This window comes from Helobdella robusta (genome assembly GCF_000326865.2).
Source record: "Helobdella robusta unplaced genomic scaffold HELROscaffold_3, whole genome shotgun sequence".
NCBI lineage: Eukaryota > Metazoa > Annelida > Clitellata > Rhynchobdellida > Glossiphoniidae > Helobdella > Helobdella robusta.
In genome coordinates, this window is record NW_008704501.1 from 6,077,748 (window position 1) to 6,098,149 (window position 20,402).

The 20,402-nt window shown below is 32.3% G+C and overlaps 1 protein-coding gene across 1 annotated transcript; it reads left to right on the top strand.

The window, feature by feature from the left end:
* Positions 1-7,588: 7,588 nt before the first annotated feature.
* HELRODRAFT_65386 (hypothetical protein) lies at positions 7,589-9,124 on the top strand (the record flags this gene model as incomplete). Its single annotated transcript, XM_009021509.1, has 5 exons — positions 7,589-7,781; positions 7,941-8,110; positions 8,328-8,425; positions 8,726-8,785; positions 8,920-9,124. Coding segments are annotated over 5 exons (726 nt in total), but the record flags the coding sequence as incomplete, so codon positions are not given.
* Between the last annotated feature and the right edge of the window lie 11,278 nt (positions 9,125-20,402).

Below are 20,402 nucleotides of genomic sequence, written 5' to 3' on the forward strand. Positions count from 1 at the left end.
GCATTAATGCGCTGGAGTGAATTTTTGAATTAATGCACCTGTATTTTTAGCATTATCTGTTTTTATTAAATTTTTGATTGATTAATTAGTTAGTTATCTAGCTAGTTCTTTCGTCTTAGATTAAATCATCTATCTTGCTAACACATTTCAACCTTTTCTTAATTACCAAATTTCCAAATCCAGACCAAACAATGAAGACAACTCCACGCCAGACGTGTCCAAGAGTACAAAACAATCCCATAAACACTAACAAATGAAAGTTTAAATTGAAAAACAGCAACCTAATATAAACAAAATCACGTAAATATTTTTCTGTTCCTACCACCACCACTACTATCACTACAACTAACCACAGCTACTACTACTACTACTACTACTATTACTACTACTACTAATAATAATAATAATAATAATAATAATAATAATAATACTTCAAAATATTTGACATAAAACTTAAAAGTGTATGAAAAATAGCAGCTCACAATCGCGACATAAAACCAAAATTTTTTACCCATCTTTCTCTTTCTTCTCGGAATGTTTTTTGAACGTTTAAAACGCGTTTCGCGCGATCATTTATTTGCTGGTAAAACATCTGCCTACCTCTTTAGCATGGAGAAAGATAAAAAATTGTTGGACCACCCTCATAAAAATATGAACCGGCTGTAAGTGGAATCTAAAAAAAACGCCGTTAATGTTCCATAAAAGTAGAAGCAAGGATGATGTTACTACGGATGTTACTACTACTGCTGCTACTGCTGCCACTACTATTACTACTACAACGACTACTACTACTGTTGCTGCTGATTTTGCTACTACCGTCACCACAACAACTACTAACTTCACTAGTACTACTACTACGACATGTACTACATTTTCCGTCATTTCTACTGTAGAGTAAAGTGGGTAGTAGAAACAACTACCACTACTACCATTACCACTAGCAGCGGCAGTTGCAGCAGCAGCAGCAAGAGGAGAACGCAGTTAATAAGAGAATTACAACGGGACAGATGGGTTCTGTGTCTCATTCCTCATCACGTGACACCCTACATCCAATAGTGGTCTTGTACGAATTCTTCAACAAATACACACCACACATCCGCACTTTCACTCTCTTTTTTTCTTTTTTTTTCTCTATCTCCTTCTCTTTTTCTTTCTCTCTCTCTCTCTCTCTCTCTCTTTCTCTCTCTCTCTCTCTCTCTCTCTCTCTCTCTCTCTCTCTCTCTCTCTCTCTCTCTCTCTGGCCACATTTCTATCACATTTCTTTGTTATATACAAAGATGTGAGGGGATTTCAGTGTTTAACTATTTGCGAAATTCGTTGTCAAGTTATCCTTATTAATCTTGTTACGAATAAGATTTCATACAACTCAAAAAAATCTTGAAAATAAATGAACAAAAGAGCGCAGAAGATAACATTAACATCAAAGAAAGAAACCAAACAACATAACCAACAGCCACAAAACAAATGAAATGACTGCATCAACAAAAAACATCAACTAAACAATCAAGAATAACTTTCAGCCACAAAAACAACAACAATAACATCAGCAAAAACATTAACAATAAGAATAACATCAATATAAATCAACTGTAGACAAATTTTTAATGTCTCTTCCTCCCTACAAACAAACTCTTCATAAATTATTCAAAAGGAGTGGAATGAGAAGCCAAAACTCAACAGAAAGTATTACAGTGCAAGCAAATTGATGAATAAAAAATAAAAATAATAGCGAAATCTATAGAAATGATAATATTATAGATGCATTTTTTTATCTACTTTGTATAATTTGTATGTTTTGAATTTTCAAAAAAAAACGTGAAACGCTAGATTAGATGGTTTTGAAATTGAATTAAGCAGATGGATGGTTTTGTGTTTTGTTTCCCTCTCAAGGATTGCTTGTAAAAACGTTTTAAAAACATTTTATTTTGAGCAATATGAACTACGCGTCTTTGTTTTAGTTTTGTGTTTGAAATTGATTTTTTCAAAATGTGACGAAAAGTGTACGAAGATCATTTTACTATTGTAACTTTTTATACCAATGTCATGTTGCATGTTCTATTTTATCTGTAGTTCATGTATTAACGTTTAATTTTGTAACATGTATTAAATTTATAATTATTAAAAAATCGTTCAAATATATTTAATGGTTCGGTATATCAGTTAGTTATCGTTTGCCAAACCTCTTGTTTCAATTTCTTTTACTGTTGTATAAATCAGTAGTGTTAGACGACGACGATGTTAAAATTTCTGAAATGATGACGACGACGACAATGTGTTTTATTCTTACATTTGGCTTGATTTATTGACGCAAAAATAAGAATAAAAAACCCTTTGTTGTGTTTCACTGAGAGGACAGCATGTTAAGCATTGGACCTAAATTATGTTTTTTGACTCGCTAATGCAATTCCTTGGGACAATCCTTGTTTTTTCTCATGTTTACTCGAGTTTGTATTCATTTTTTCACTTTTTTTTAATTTTAAAATTATTCTCAACTCCATTCTTTTCCAACTTATAAATTCTTCATTATTATTATTATTATCGCGACATACCTTGTATTTTTTACTATGTTGCATTATTTTTAAATTACGACTAAACCGATTTAGAAGGCGTAATGGTTGAAGCACTTGGTTCAACTGCTGCCTAGACGAGGTCTATATTGGAAATGCTTATTTAAAAACATTCCAAAACTAACAGTTTTATTATTAGTTTAATTATAATGTTATGAAATGAAAGAAGCGGGAAAAATGAAGTTTTTTCCATCATCGTCGTCGTCGTTGGCACCGTCATTAGTAGCAACAGCAGCTGCAGCAGCTTCATTCGTCATCTCATGCCGCAACTTCATCAACCCTTTTCACCAAATATAATAATTCAATTGATGTTTCTACACAGTATATACACAACACACACGCACGCACACTTACGCACGCACGCACGCAAACACACACACAAATACACACACACACACACCAGGCCACACAAATATTTATAAATCCACTCTGAGATACATAAAAATACACACAACATAAAACATACACCAGCCTGTACAGAGACACATAAACACAGATATACACACAAATATGCAAACATACGGACAAAAACAATAACACACACATACAGCAAATTTTTATAAATGGATTTCTAATCAGAACTTGCGGTTGCTATGTGCAGTGCAATGGTGTTCAGTCGTCTTAATTTTAATTTAAAAATTGTTCCGCAATATATTTGTTAGCAATGCTTTCATGTCATAAATGAAAAAATTTCTATATTTAAAAGCACACAGAAACACACATACAGATAAAAAACACACGGACCACACATTACACAGACAAAAACTCACACGCACACACACAAACAAATGTGTGCTCACACAATTCCAAATCAATATATACATAAGCAACACGCATATATGCAAACATACATGCCCACACCAAACATACAGGCACATATGTGCACTTATACATGGATACACATACACACACAAACGTGCAGACAAATTGATTTTCTCATGTTCATGTTTTTTCATTGCATAAAGAAACTAAAGCTATGATGACGACGATTGTTTCTAATGCTTTAATCAACAACATAAAATATATTTCTAAGAAAAATAAATATACACAATAAAAATCAACGTTTCGTTTTGTTCTGTTTTGTATATATTCGTTTTATTACTCCAAGAAATAAAGTCAAAAAATCAATTTCGGTGCAACGAAATCCTCAGAAGACTTATTTAATCTCCCAACTAAAACATTTCCTCCCTACCCCAAGCCACCCGGCTCAACCACGCACCTCAATGAATACAAATGCAAAATCAAATACCGCATTTGGTATTTTACACATTCGGGTATTTTTGTATGTAGATGTATCTCTGTGTTTGTCTATACACATCTTTATTGTTTGAGTATATACATGTTTGGTATTGTCTGTATTCGTATTTGTGGGAATACATACATGCATGCATACATACGTACAGACGCATACATGCATACATACACATACGCGCGAAAACATAGACGTATCTTGATTGGGCGACGTGTGTTGCTCCTATAAACAATTTTCTTCGTATAAATTCCTCTTCAATCAGGCATGTAAATGTAATATTGCCCTCATAAACAGAAAATGCACAAACATACAAACACACAAACATACATACCCACAAACATACATACACACAAACATACATACACACAAACATCCAAACACACAAACATACAAAAACCAGCACACACTTATGACTGCACAAAGATAGGTAAACATCTACATACATACCCACTTACATGCATGCACACATACATATTATTTAGACGCATACATACATTACTGTCAGCATATTTAAATGCATGAATTTATTCCTATGAAGACTTTTTCCTATGAAAATTCCAAAAGAATTTTTTATTAATTTTTTCTTGTCAACACATTTCCATTTTATGGCCCGCTGTACCAATGTGGCGAGCTGAAAAATATGCAAGACATGTTCTTTCTACTCGATCAATTTTAAAAATTTCACACACACCACACACACACACACACACACACACACACGCACGCACATACACACTCCTATAAACAGCACACCAACAAGTTCTACACACACCACAAGAAATAAAAAACAACTACTGCAAAGTGCAAAGATTTGTTCGTGAAACTAATTTTACCGGTTGGTTTTTTGTTGTCGCGACTCGTTGGAAAGAGAAGAATATAGAAATGAATGTGACGCGGTGAATGAATAGGAAAGTTAGAAATGTACATTCACACCAGCCACACCCTTTCTTACTCACGGAACGAATGGCGAAATTAAATTTTTCAACTTGAACGGGGTGCATGTTTGCGTGTTGTTGTTGGTGTTGTTGGTGTTGTTGTTGTTGGTGTTGGTGATGTTGTTGTTGTTGGTGTTGTTGTTGCTATTGTCGGTGTTGTTATTGTTGTTGTTGGCAGCCTTCCTGGAGAACAACGTCCGATGGGGTATGAACGAATGATTGAATTCAAGATTGGAGAAAAAAAAATTGACTGATAAACAAGGACAACAACATCTAAACAAATTTTATATATAAAAAAAATATTAAAATACATCAAAAACAAAATAGTACAAATGAAATTTTAACCGTTAGGTGAATATAAAATATTAAACCAATAAAATGATAACAGTGTATTAATGTCTAACAAACAGAATTAACTTCTTGGCGGGAAACATTTATACAAAACATTAAACAAACAAACAAACAAACGGACGAACGAACGATAGGACAAAAATTAGAAAAACAAAAGATAGATAAAAACATACAAAAAAAGCAAATAAAAACAATCAAAAAACAAAGCGAAGGAGGAAAAAAATTAATGCTCGAACAAAACGTGCAAACAATACAAAGAACCAGAAAACATTTAAACCAACGGAAGGAAAAACGAGCAAATGAAAGAAAATATTAACAAAAAGGAAAAAGAAAAATGAATGAATGAATGATTGAATGAATGATTGAATGAATGAATCAATGAATGAATCAATGAATGAATCAATGAATGAATCAATGAATGAATCAATGAATGAATGAAATAAAAAAAGAATAAATTCATGGATGAATGAACGCACAGATGATGATGATTGATGGTCCGCATGAACAAGCGCTAACAATTCTATAAATTAATAATAATTCATTTGGGATTGTACTGCAAATACACACCCAAACAAACACACACACATGCTGGGAAGGAAGCTGACTTTTTAGAGAAGCGAAACATAAAAAACGACTGAAGCCAGTTATGTTATGCTGTGATTGAAGTTGACAATCAAAAACATTAACACACACACATACACACACACACACGCATACACACATACATACAAATGTATACATATAACTATTTTTTTACATGAAAACCAAACCAAACAAGCACGTACGCAGGCATACATTCGTGCACACATCCATGATTACAGCACACATACACACACACAGACACATACGCACACACACAAAGACCCTATAAATGTACAATGATCTCCAAACTCGCGCCCAATCAATCACTCACAAGCAAGTGAACACATCAAGTGCTTCAGGCGACCTTATCGTTCACACATACACACATGCCTGCCACAATCACGCAGACCAACTTACACACATTTTTATACACACACATACACACATGCGTACTTATACACACCACACACACACACACACACACACACATCAGCACAAACACTCATACAAAAACGTGTAAGGATGTGAAGATGTGACAGACATGCCGATGATAAATAACATTATAGAATTAGTTATAAACATGAAATTTCTACCACTGGTGACATCAAATACTGTAAATTCTCAAATAAATGTAAACTCCCTTAAAAAGAAGAAAATTAACAATTAACGATACAAAAGTTTTCAGTAGATGAACGGTGATCAAAACTCAACAGCATTACAAAACAAAGATAGTATAAGCAAAGCGATGGCTCAATGCAGGGCCTACTATGCTCAAGTAATGATGTGCGTGTGTTAGGACTTTTGTATCCAAAGGCTGTTACTACATCAAGATATCTATGATTCAATATAATCTAAAACATCTGTCATGCTTATGATTTACATTTTAATGATTTTATCTGTCTGAATGTGTGTGGTTAATTAGAAATCATTATTTTTACATTTCAGATAGCTGTCTAACTGTTATTTTCAGCGCAAAATTCTGTTGTTCTAAGGCTCTAAGCGTGGGTGCGTGTTCATCTTAACTATGAACTTTAAAAAACTTTTTTTAACAATCCTTACACTCATGATTGCATCTCTCTCTATAATATTAATACAATGCTGAATGAATGTACAACCACCAAATGAATGAATTCATAAAATATTTAGAAATACTTATTTATGTTTGTTTGAAAAATTTTGTGCATTGTATATATTTGTAAAAATTAGTTATATTTTGGTGCGTTTAAGTAAAGCTTGCAAGTTAAGATTGTTAAGTTAAGTTTTGAAAATCTCGATTCATCAAATGCGAACTCGTATTTGATAATCATATCATTGTATGAAAGCATAATTTATCCAGACTAAAAAGTCAACAGGTCAAAAAAATGTTGGAGTTGGTTTTTAGTTTTCTGTTTGGAGTTGTCTGCTGCTCTGAAACTCCTGGCTCCGGTAGGTTTCATATTTTTCATATTTTTCGTTGTTAGAATTGTTATTAATTTGGCTGGCTGCGGTTATTAACAGTTATTTTATGCAAATATTTTTTCAAATTTAGAAATTATTTTAATGTAGATAAATTAGATTCGCTTATTTCACATCATTAATTAAATGTCATTGAATTTTTCTCATCCCCAGTTCATTGGACTTACGGTAACCTGGTTCAAAGTAAATATTTTATTTTCTTTAAATGGTCCATATTTATTTATTTTTTTATTTCCTAAAAATATATTTATTCAATTATTATTTCATTAAATTTAGTTGACCGTTCTTATTTAATTTGGTGACCGTTGTAAAACTATTTCCATCACACACACTTCTTTCCACTTGTTACGCATTTAATGTTCATCATCCCAGTTTTTTATTTGATCAACACACAGCCATATTATAAAAATTATTTTCAAAATCCTCCAAACGAATAACGTACGACAGATGGTCCCAAAAACTGGTACCAGTTGTCATCCGATTTCAGCCTGTGCGCCGGCCTCAAGCAGTCTCCCATCGATCTGAAGACTTTGGAATCTCAATACAATAGGAACATTGGTGATTTCGTTTTCTCGTCGGCGTACCGAAATTCACTAAACGATGTATCAGAGTTGGAACTGCTGAACAATGGCCACACGTGTGTGACTGAATGATCTTTCACGAATATTTTGTTTTTTAAAAAGGCTTTATTTGCACTTTGGAAACACTCTGATATTGTTTTTTCTTCTTTTTTTCTGCTATTTTTAACTAACCTATTGAATGATAATTTTCAACCGACATGGTCGCTTAAAATTTCAGTCAACCTGGACATAAAGTACAACCCGGGTGTAGCAATCGCCAATCAACCAACAATGAATGGAGGTGGTCTGCCGGGGACCTACCTACTCGCGGGGGTTCATGGGCAGTGGGGTAGTGATGACAGCAGGGGCTCCGAACATACATTTAAGAGCAGGCAGTATCCTCTTGAAGTGGGTGTAAAAAATTATTTCGATTTTGTAGTCGTATTTAATGGTTTATATTTTATGAAAAATCTGTCGATACTACTACTACTACTACTACTACTACTACTACTACTACTACTACTACTACTACTACTACTACTACTACTACTACTACTACTACTACTAATAATAATAATAATAATAATAATAATAATAATACCAATAATAATATTTCAAAATCTAGCTACACCTCATTCATTACAATACAAAATACAAAAGCTTGAACGAAGCAATGGCGCATGCTGATGGTTTAGCTGTCCTCGCTGTCCTATGCCAAGTTTTGTGCTTCCTTGCAGTTATTTTCAAACTTAACTTATAGACATTTATGTTCAAGTTGTTGTGTTTATAAAATATCACCGAAACTATTTTTTAAATCAAACAATACCAATTATAAACATCGATAAATATCTTTAATCATTTTCACTAACTATTTGTTTGGGTTTCTTCAGTTTTTGAATTTGAGTTTTCAGTTAAAAAGTTAACAGTTATTTTAAGTTCTAATCAGTAATAAAAGATTATTTCGATGAATAAAATTGGAAGGTTGCGAACAATGACGAACAATGACGAACACGACGAAAGCAGCAGCTCAACCATTGGAGAAATTCTCAGACTTGTCGGTTCCGTCAAAGAATCAGGTCGGTCGTTTATTTTGACAATATAATTAAACAATCTAATTTAATTTAACAATTTAATTTAATTTAATAAAACACTTTAATTTTTCAATTTAATTTAATTTAACACCTTATTTAAATTTAACTTTCAAGGCAGACGGTTAGCGTTCAGGTTAAAATAAAGCCATTTCTTCTACTGCCTCAAGAGAAAGGGTCGTTCTTCAGATACCCTGGTAGCCTTACTACTCCTCCCTGCTCTGAAATTGTCAATTGGACCGTCTTTAGAAACTTTGCTGAAGTTAAAAGAAATGAAGTCAGTACATTTTGCTGTTACTATCATTTTTTAAATAATTCAATTCATTCTAATTAAATGGCAAAGCTGCTTCTATTAAGTTGCCAAATTTGATCAATGATCAATGATACATAGGTTATTTTTAAATTTTAGCGCGAAATTTAAAAAATTAAGATGTAAAAATTTGTGTGAGAATTGAGGGTCGGCATTTTTTTATTTTAACTACCGTTCTAATTTTGTTGAAATGTTTTATTTTATTTATTCATGCTCCATTTCACACACAACAAACCAACGTTATTGAACGAAGTTGAGACTGACTTTTAAAAACGCTTTAGTTGATCTCCATCCAAATACTGTTTGAAATTGTTTTTCTATTAATCTTATTTATTTGTACTGCCATTGAAATTATTAGTTTTTTTATAAATTAATTACAAATGGCTCAAAAACATAACATTTAGCTAGTGCTACAAAAAAAATACAATCAATTGATTAACTTATAATAACAAATTCTGCAGAATAATTTTCGAACCTAAAACACACGATGTTATTATTATTTTACTATAAACTAATTTCGTATTTTTTAAGAAATAATGTATATACATTTTTCGCAATAGCTCGAATTATTGAGACAGATGACAAACGGGAAGGAATCACTGGTTAAAAACTACCGTCCAATCCAGAAACTCAATGGCAGAAAAGTTTTGAGAACCTTCTAAACTCAATCCAACCAGAAAATGAAAGTAATAAACTAATTAGTATTCATGACTTTCACGCTTTCAAATATAAAAATCGTTTTTGAATTTTTAGTGAATGCATTTTAGAGTTAATATTTGAAAAATTACAATTAAATTCATACAATCTGATAAAGTTCTTCTTACATAGTTGAGACAATTTAGTAAAATCTCGCTTATAAACTCGGGGAGGGGGCTAAGAATCTGATGACAGTTAACACAAAATAATTGCATCAGCCGTTTAAATCATTTTGAAGCATGTGTCTTCATGCTAATCTGACAAACTATCTTGACCAATAAAGACGATTTTACACGATGATGAATGTTTCTAACGGCATATGAAAGATAATTTTAAAGTTAAAAATAATTAAGTTTTTATCAGTAATAATAAAACAATCAAATTTAATAAATAAGAAATTACATTAGATTTTTAAGTAAATATTGAAACCAAAAATTAAAAAAAAAGCTACAGACATGCAGATAAAATGATCTCAGGTTTTAATTCGTAAAAATCCCATAAAACCGAGAAAAACCCGTTACCACTCGAGTTTGATAGTTGCAAAGAATCATACATATAAAAATAAATAAATGAAATTAAATAAATAAATATTAAACAGCAAAACAGAAATCATAAATATAAAAAAATATTACATTCAATTTCCTTGGCAATATTTTTTAAGAGCAGAAATAATAACGTCTGCCAACATAGACGCACGAGCGCAATACAACATGATGTATGTATGTATGTATGTATGTATGTATGTATGTATGTATGTATGTATGTATGTATGTATGTATGTATGTATGTATGTATGTATGTATGTATGTATGTATGTATGTATGTATGTATGTATGTATGTATGTATGTATGTATGTATGTATGTATGTATGTATGTATGTATGTATGTATGTATGTATGTATGTATCTATGTATCTATGTATCTATGTATCTATGTATATCTGTATGTATGTATGTATAAGCATATAAACAAACGTAGAATTTATTTCCACAAAGACAGTATCGCACATAGGAGCAGCTAAGCATTTGCAGGCACGCACATTCTAAGAGGGCCTCATAAATTAACTGATTCGTTATTTGTAGAGCCATCCTTTGCTGCCAATAGTGTCAATGTACAATTGCCCGCAGGCCAGTAAATAAACAGCTAGACAAACAAATGGATATGTATGTAAATAATTAAACAACTGTGTAATCAACTGTGAATGTGTGTTTGTGTTTGTGTGCGTGCGTGCATGTGTATGGTTATGTGAGTGGTGTTTGTGTGTAGTTATGTGTGTGTGTGCTGTGCGTGTGTGTGTTTGGTTATGTGGGTGTTGTTTGTGTGTAGTTATGTGTTTGTTTGTTTGTTTCTCTCTCTCTGTGTGTACGTGTGTGTGTAGTTATGTGTATAAGTGTACGTGTTTCTTCGCTTATGTGAGATTTTTAATAAACCTGAAAAAATGTTCATCAATAAACTTAATTAATATGTGTAACAAATGGTTTCACAACAAAAATTTTTGAACAGCAAACTGCGAATTCAAAGGGTACATACATTTATTGGAATTCATTAATTTTTCATTTTTGATAACGCGCACTAAGATTTTCACCATTTTATATAAGCATGTGACGATAGAGAAAAGAGAGACTAACTTAACACACATCTGATCACCAGGACAACACTTGAAGCCAACAATTAGATTCTATGTGTCAACTTCTGAATCTCAAAATTTGGTAGAAAAAATTCAAAAAGGTTTAAGTCTTTGTAGTTAGTAAGTGATTAGAATTGTTTATAAAATTATGATTTGGTTGAATTTAAAAAATTATTTCAAAAGCCTCAACTTCTGAATCGCAAAATATGGTAAAAAAATTCAAAGAGGTTTAAGTTTTTGTAGTGGGAGATTAGAATTGTTTATAAAATTATAATTTGGTTGAATTCAAAAAATTATTTCATAATTCGTTTGTTTGTCCATTTCATAATTCACACAAATCCCAAAAAAACCATCAAAAGCATCTAGTAGGTATTTAGAGTAGAAGAAATGAAAAAAAACTATTTGCCATTCGGATTGTAAAAACCGTTTATAGTATGCAAACACTGCAAGTAAATATCCAAACATCTTAATCGATTATATAGGCTAGGAACATTCCTTCCATACACACACACACAAACACACGCACACAAATACACACACCACACACACACACACACACACACACACACACACACACACGTCATCATCATCACACAAAAGCATAAAAATATAATAAGCATAATACATTTAATACGTCGCTTTTAGAAATATTGATGTTATTATTATTATTGTTGTTGTTTTTGTTGTTGTTGCTGCTGTTGTTGTTGTTGTTGTTGTTACTTCCCAAACCGTCAACAACAATATCCTAAAAAACACTTGACGTCTTTCAACAAATCACTTGCTATTTGCATCAAAGCACTGCACTATCGTCATCACCATCAACGTCATCATCATCATCATCATCATCAACAACATCACCGTCATCATCATCATCAACAACAACAACAGCATCGTTATCTTCATCGATAACAACAACATCATCATCATAGATAACAACAACATCATCATCAATAACAACAATGACATACATCATCATCTATAACAACAACAACAACATCATCATTATCATCATCAACAACGACAACAACATCGTTATCGTCAACAACAATGTCCTTATCATCGTCGTCGTCGTCATCATTCTCATCAAGATTATCGTCATCGTCTTCGTCATCATCAGCATATATATGATCTTCGATTTCTTGCTACATCATCATCATTATTATTACAAAACTCGTCATCATTCAGAAGCACCAGCAACAAACAAACACACACACACACACGTGAAACAACGCATCACACACACAGATTCTTTTTGCAATAGAATCCGGTCCCTGCGATAGCAGTGTCAAGCACTTTACCGCTACGCTATCTCATCGTCCAGTAATTTTTAATTAACCAAACGTTGAACATCAACTCTGAGGCCATAAGTATTTTCTTGAAAGAATTTCTCGTAAAAACTTTTATCAGCTCATCATCTTTATTTATTTTCCATCAACTTCATTATCATGCTCGTCGTCATCATCCATTTAATTAAATTTTCAGTTTATGTCAGTTACTTTTCATTTTCTGATCTGAATGGCTGCTTCTACTACTTTTTGTTTCTATTTCTTTGTCATAATCTTTCTTTATTGGGTTTTATTTTTTATGTTTATCTACTCTTTCTTTTTCTCTTTCTTATTTTTCTCTCTCTCTCTCCTTTCTCTCTTTCTCTTCTCTATCTGTTTTATTTATTTTCCATCGCGTTTCTACTCTACGTACATAAAAATATTACATTAAATTTTTCTCCCTCTCTCTTTCTCTCTCTCTCTTTCTCTTCTTCTTCCTCCTACTCTCTATCCCATTTTTTATCACATACAAATAAGTAAACCCATCAAACATTCATCTATCTACTAGACTGAGTCCCATGCAATTGAATGCTACAAACCGTTGGAATGGATTTGTTGAAAGTTTCTTCAAGGGAAGGATTTTAATGGAAATTGAATGAGTGCATTGAAAGGAATGAAATAATTTTTTGTTCTCTTTCAATGTAATTATTGTTATTTTTTTTAAACATAGCTGCCATCAATTACCATCATCACCATCGTCGTCGTCATCATCATTATCATCATCGTCGTCGTCGTCATCATCATAATCATGACCTTACACGCTATTATACAGGGATTTCTTATATGAGAGACTGGATTGATCGATTGGCGATCAGTTCGAACTAAAATTTTCACTACTACTAATACCACTACTTTTATGTAGCTACTGTCGCCACTACTACTACTGCTACTACTACAACAACAACTACTACTACTATTATTATTATTATTATTATTATTATTATTATTATTATTATTATTATTATTATTATTATTATTACTACTACAGCTACTGCTGCTGCTACTAAAACTACTAAAAAATGCTAACACTTATAACATAATCGTTAAATTTAGCAACATTATTACACTACCCTACTAAGTTATTTTTAATAGCATTGCATCTCCTACTCAAACTTCCTATCCCCCCACCTAACAGCCCAACCCGACCTACCTACCTACCTACCTAGGCACCAACCCCTACCTAATTATACGTCTGCTCGTCTGCTGAGATCCGGGTCAAACTTGATACATTCATCTCTTTTAACGACCTAATAACTTAATTTGGAGATTATCATCGTCATCATCGTCATCGTCGTCATTGTTTTTATTGTCTACGTCACCATCTTCGTTGTCGTCATCATCATCATCATCAACAGCAACTCAATAATCATCATCATCGTCATCATCATAATCATCATCATCATCATCGTCGTCATCACCACCACCATCATTATGACATTACCATCATCAACATCAGCACAATAATCATCATTATCGTAATCCCGATTGGCATAATGACGTCATCATCATCGGACCGTGAATTGATTAGGCGGCGTAAGTTTTTCCATGCGTTATGACGTAATTTTGGTCCAGATTGCTTGCCTGGTCGAGTTGATGGTAATGATGACGATGGTTATGGTGATGATGAAAATGATTGTGATGATGATTGTGATGATGATGAAGAGGAGGAGGAGGAGGGGAAAGAGGGGGATATAAATGATGGAGATTATTGTGAAATTATTACCTTAAACCAATCGTTTTCAACTTTTATTCTTTCACCGTCAACATCATCATCATATTCTTCCTCCTCCTCCTCTTTTTCTTCATCATCATCATCATCATCGCTATTATCATCATTATCACTACCATCATCGTAATATTCATCATAATCATTATTTTCGGCTCAGTTGGCCCCCCAAAAAACTCCCCCCTTGCTAAAATTGGCTCACCTGCAACGTTCGTTATTATTATTTAGTCGCCTTACTAGCGTTTTTTTCATTTCATTTGGAGGAAAATGTTTCTCACCAAAATTTTAGCCGATTACAAAATACTTTTTTTTGACCAATTATAACGTATTATCTAAGTCATCGTCGTCGTCGTCGTCATCATCATCATCGACATCACTAGCATCATTGCTATCATCATCATCATCATCATCTTCATCTCTATCATCATCTTCTCCTCCATCATCATCATCATCACCATCACCAGGAATAATATTTTTTTTTCGAAAACGCGGCAATTTTCTAATTATGTAGCGCAATATTTATAAGAGCCATCTATCCCCACATGAACAACTTTTATGTTTAGAAGAACGATAAACGAGGAATAATAATAACAATAATAATAATTATTATTATTATTATTCTGATTTCTTTATGTATATTGATACAAAATGATACAAACACCATACATACCCAAGCAAATGTACATACAACTTTAGAATGCACAAACACACACACATTCATACATACATTCATATACACCAACAAACCTAGAAAAAACACGAACAAACATACATTTTCATTATTACACAAACATACACACACGCACACACACACACATACACACATACATACATACATACATACATACATACATACATACATACATACATACATACATACATACATACATACATACATACATACATACATACATAAATACATACATACATACATACATACATACATATATACATGTACATTCAAACAAACAAACACAAACATACAAAAAAATTTGTATCTCATCATTTTGAAAACTTAAAGAGTTAGCAACAAGTTGATCTTTACATTTAATAAATGACTTCAAAAAAAAAATTTTTAGTTTACCGTTCACTTCTGTCGGCTATTTTTTCATCCTGTTTTTATCTGTTCCCGAGATGAATTGATAATTTTTTCCAAAGAAATAAATTACTTCTTCGAAATACAATACAAAAATACAAATACAATGTATACTGTATATTGTATTGTATGTATTGTATTTTTTCGAAATGATTTAATTTAAAATATTGTATGTTTTGCTGTATGCGTGCATGTATGCGTACGTACATTTGAATGCGTCATCAAAGTGTGTGTTTGTTTATTTGTGTTCTATCTTTAAAATATTATAAATTTGTTTTAGAAAATATTAATTGAGGAATTGTGTTTGCGTGTGTGTGCATGTGCGTGTAGATATGTGTGTGTGTGCGTGTAGGTATGTATGTGTGTGTGCGTGTTGGTATGTATGCATGAATGTGTGTGTTTGTGTGTGTATGCATGTGTGTGTGTGTTCTTTTTTCAAAAAAGGACCAGGAAAATTATTTAAGAAAATAATGAAAACCGAATAATGCATCTAATATCGGAAAAGAGGACAATTATTTTGTAATGAAACGCTCATATAATGAATGCGCATTAATACTCTTATGTAAAAGATACTGTTGTCGACTGTTGTTGATGTCATTGTTTAATTGTTCTGTTATTGTCGCAAATGACGTTACTGTTGTCTGTTGTAATAAATGACTTTGTTGTCTCTGCTGTTGTTGTTGATGATATTGATTGAAACTTTTCACGTTCGTTAATGTCTCAAGAAATGTTACAGTCCTTTATGTTAGTAACCGTAATGTATGTAAGTGTTAGTGTGATCATCATTGGGGTTCATTGTTAATGTGATTTAGATAAATGTTAACGTTATGAGAATTGTTGTTACTGTTGTCAGAAATGTTATTGATGCCATCAATTCCCTCTCTTGCAGCCAGCCAGCCACTGAACAACGAGATAAATCATCCATACATTCAACTGTCTCCTCTTTACACGCGCGCGCGATGCGGACACTTGGTCGCGATAAATTTGACAGTTTCGACCACAAAAGCGACATAATTTTTTAGCGGTCCCATCGCATCGTTCGAGACATTAGTATTCCAAGCGGTCGTTTGGGTCCTTCTCGCGAATAAGGTTTTCGCGGTTTCAATTGAACGCGCTCGTGTTTACGTGTCTGAATGAGATGAATGAAGATATTCTTCTATGCCGTTTCTGGGTTTTATTGTCTTGATGATGATAGCGGTTGTGGTGAAAAAAGAAGTGAATGGTTGTCACAGTCATCATTTTCATCATCATACTCATCATAACCTTCATTGTCTTCATCATCATATTAATAAACGCCACTACTACCATCATCTTTATCATCTTCATCATCATCATCTTTATCATCTTCGTCATCTTCATCATCCTTATCATTTTCATCATCTTCAATATCGAAAACTCTCGCATACGGCAATACTGGCAAGCAGCACAATAAATTAAATTTACAGACAACTTACATTCCTCTGACATGCTGGCTGAAGGATGGATGCATGGTCCGAAACATGAACAAACAACAAATGCAAGCAAACAAACGAACGAACAAACAAACAAACAAAAAAACGAACGAACAAATATAAAAACGGTTAAACAAACATGTAAAGAATTAAAGACAAACAAACTTGCAAATAGAAGGGAAAAATCATTTTGTATAATGGATAAATTTTAAACGGGTTACTGTCATTTAAATCAAATAAATAAAAATGTCTGTATGCATGTGTGTGCATATTTGTATGTGTATGTACGTATGTGTGTTTGTATGTGTATGTACGTATGTGTGTTTGTGTGTGTATGTGTGTGCGCGTGCTTGCGTGTAAAACACCAATTGCAACATCGAAAAGGAAGGTAAACTGTTTGAAAAGCTTAAAACACGTACATAATTAATAACTTTTAAAATTGCAGTTCGGCTTCTCGAAGCGTTTTTGCAGCACGCCATTTTGAAAATGAAAAAAATTTTTTTTCCGTGTTTCTTTTCTGCCAAACATGCCTTTGAAAAATCCTTGATGACGTAACAGTAAGTAATATCCGGTTCTTTTTTGGCGGAAAAATTCCACAATTCCACAATTCCACAATTTTTCGTTAAAAAATAATTTTCATTAATAAAATTCTTGCCTTTCTCTTAAATGTTCAAAAATTTCTTATCAATTTTTTTTTAATCTTTACGATGTACGTACATGTTTTCATTATTTAAACTCTCGTAATATTGACTTTGAATCTTAAAATGTATGTGCGTATGTATATATATGTATGTTTGTTTGTATGTACGTGTATGTATGTGTATGTGTATATATTTATGTATGTGTATGTATATGTGTATGTATGTGTACGTATGTACGTATATGTGCGTGTATGTGAATGTATGTGTATGTTTATGTGTATTTATGTGTATATGTGTAGTAAATTTTATTTTTATTCAATCATCTTTTTTTAAATGTGGCGGGCTTACAACAGCATATTTCAGTCGAATTTAATGACAAAAATTTATCACTTGCTCCAACAGTTAACAATGGAAGGAGTGTTTTAAAACAACAACAACAACATCAAAAACATCAACAACAACAACATCAGCAACAACGACAATAATAACAATAATGATGACAAAAACAAAAATTACACTTTGAATGACATATGAATAGTTTCATAAGCATTATACCTACAATTGGCAACAGCCAAGCTGGGCGATTTCCTGCTGGGGCTATGCCATCAGTTGAGAAAACAACACGGTAGTCTATCTATCTTAGGGAAAGAGAAGTCCTATCACACGAGAGACTTGCACATGATGCGACCAACTCTTTAATGGCAATAGATATGATAAGACAATAAAGATGACACATAAAAAATAAGACAAACAACAAGCACATACAACGTTTATGCTTATGTATATATGTATTTATTTATAAAGGTTTATTTGTTTGTTCGCATGTATGTATGTATGTATGTATGTATGTATGTATGTATGTATGTATGTATGTATGTATGTATGTATGTATGTATGTATGTATGTATGTATGTGTGTGTGTAAGTGTGTGAGTGGTTAAGGCCATATTGATGCTTTAGTCTTTAAAGTTGCTCTGTTTGCTAAGCTGAGTGAAATTTTCGCAATTTGTTTTTAGAGCCAAAACTTTTATATTTCTCTACTTTGGTGTCATGCAACTTTTTTCAATTTTTTTTGAGTATAAAATAATATTATTCACCAATTTTTTAAGAAAAAAGTGTTTTTTCATATTATATTTTATAACACTTCTTTCAAAATGTGTTTAAATTATTGCAAGGCGTGTTGTGGAAATAACAATGGATCAAAATAACAAAACGCAAACTAAAAGAAAGTGTTTATATGCCACCGTGTATGTGAGTATTCACGTGTGCGTGTGCGTGTGCGTGAGTGTGTATAAATGTGTGTGTATGCGTGTCTGTGTAATGATCAAATTGAGATAGAAAACAACTTTTTACAAAGTCTTTGTTGACAAAGACAAAACAGTAGACACAAAAATATTAAATAAAAATTAAAAATTTTGCGAAACCTAACGTAAAATGTTGCGAAATTTTTTTTTTTGAAAATTATTTTTTTGCGTGTTGCGACGTAATGATGGCAATAATACCAACGGCTTGCATGGAAATAATTTTTCCATTTTTTCGGTTGTCAAGCATCATGGAAAGATACAAAGTTACAACTTCTTGTTTTTTTCGATCAATTGTATAGCGAATTCGCTAGAACGATGTATTAGTGGTTTATTTGTGTGTATTTAGTTATCCTCGTCAATTGACTAATCAATAAATTCACACGATCATTCATTCAATCATTCCTTCACTTGTTTAGTCATTCATTTAATTTATAATTCATCTATTAATTCGCTAAGTTATTCAATTGAACATTTTTATATAAGCGAAACGAACACACGAACCCACGCTTAAAAATACAAACAAGACAGAGAAAAAAAATTTTTTTTTATCCCATAAACAACAACTTAACAAGAAATGACGCGTCTGCATGAAAAACTATTTACTACGATGACTTAATTGGGGTGGCCCTCCCTGCTACTGCAGCTACTGCTGCTACTGCTGCTACTACTGCTGCTACTACTGTTGCTACTGCTGCTCTATATCATGTGATTAACCGGTCGAAAGATGAAATAAATGGCGTTATGAAAATGATGATGACAATGTTGTTGATGATGAGGATGACGATGATGAGGATGATAATCGGAGTGATAAAAAATTTAAACAATGTTAATCATCTACTAAAAGTTATTTTATCACTTTTAAGTATAAATATTGCAAAAAACATTAGAAAGAAAAATCAAAAAAAGTTAACTCACCTCACCTATTTACTGTCGAAAAAAAAATTAACATTTTTCTATATCTGTATTGACCCATATAAGAAACGCACACACTTACACACACATAAATTCACATACACACACTCATATACAAACTTGCACATACAAACACATTAATTCACACACACACATACATACACACATACAGATACACATACATACGGATGTGTTAATGTTTTAATGTTGATCTGCTTTAATTTATGACAAGTCAGGGACGATAATTTTCAAATTAATTTCTATGAAGTCTGACATAAAAGTATTTTTTTCTAAGTATCTTTTGAGTGCTTTTAAATTTTGTTATATTTTTATTCAAATTCTTATTAGCAATGTATACTTTTGAGTCTAAAAAATTTCGGTGCGAAGTTTAAAAACGAAATTTGTAATTAATCAATTGCTTAATTGATGAAAAAGATAATTGCTTTAATTTAGAATACTTATCAATGATAGCAACAACAATGTCTATAAACAGTTTCATGAATAAAACAAACTTAAAAAAAATT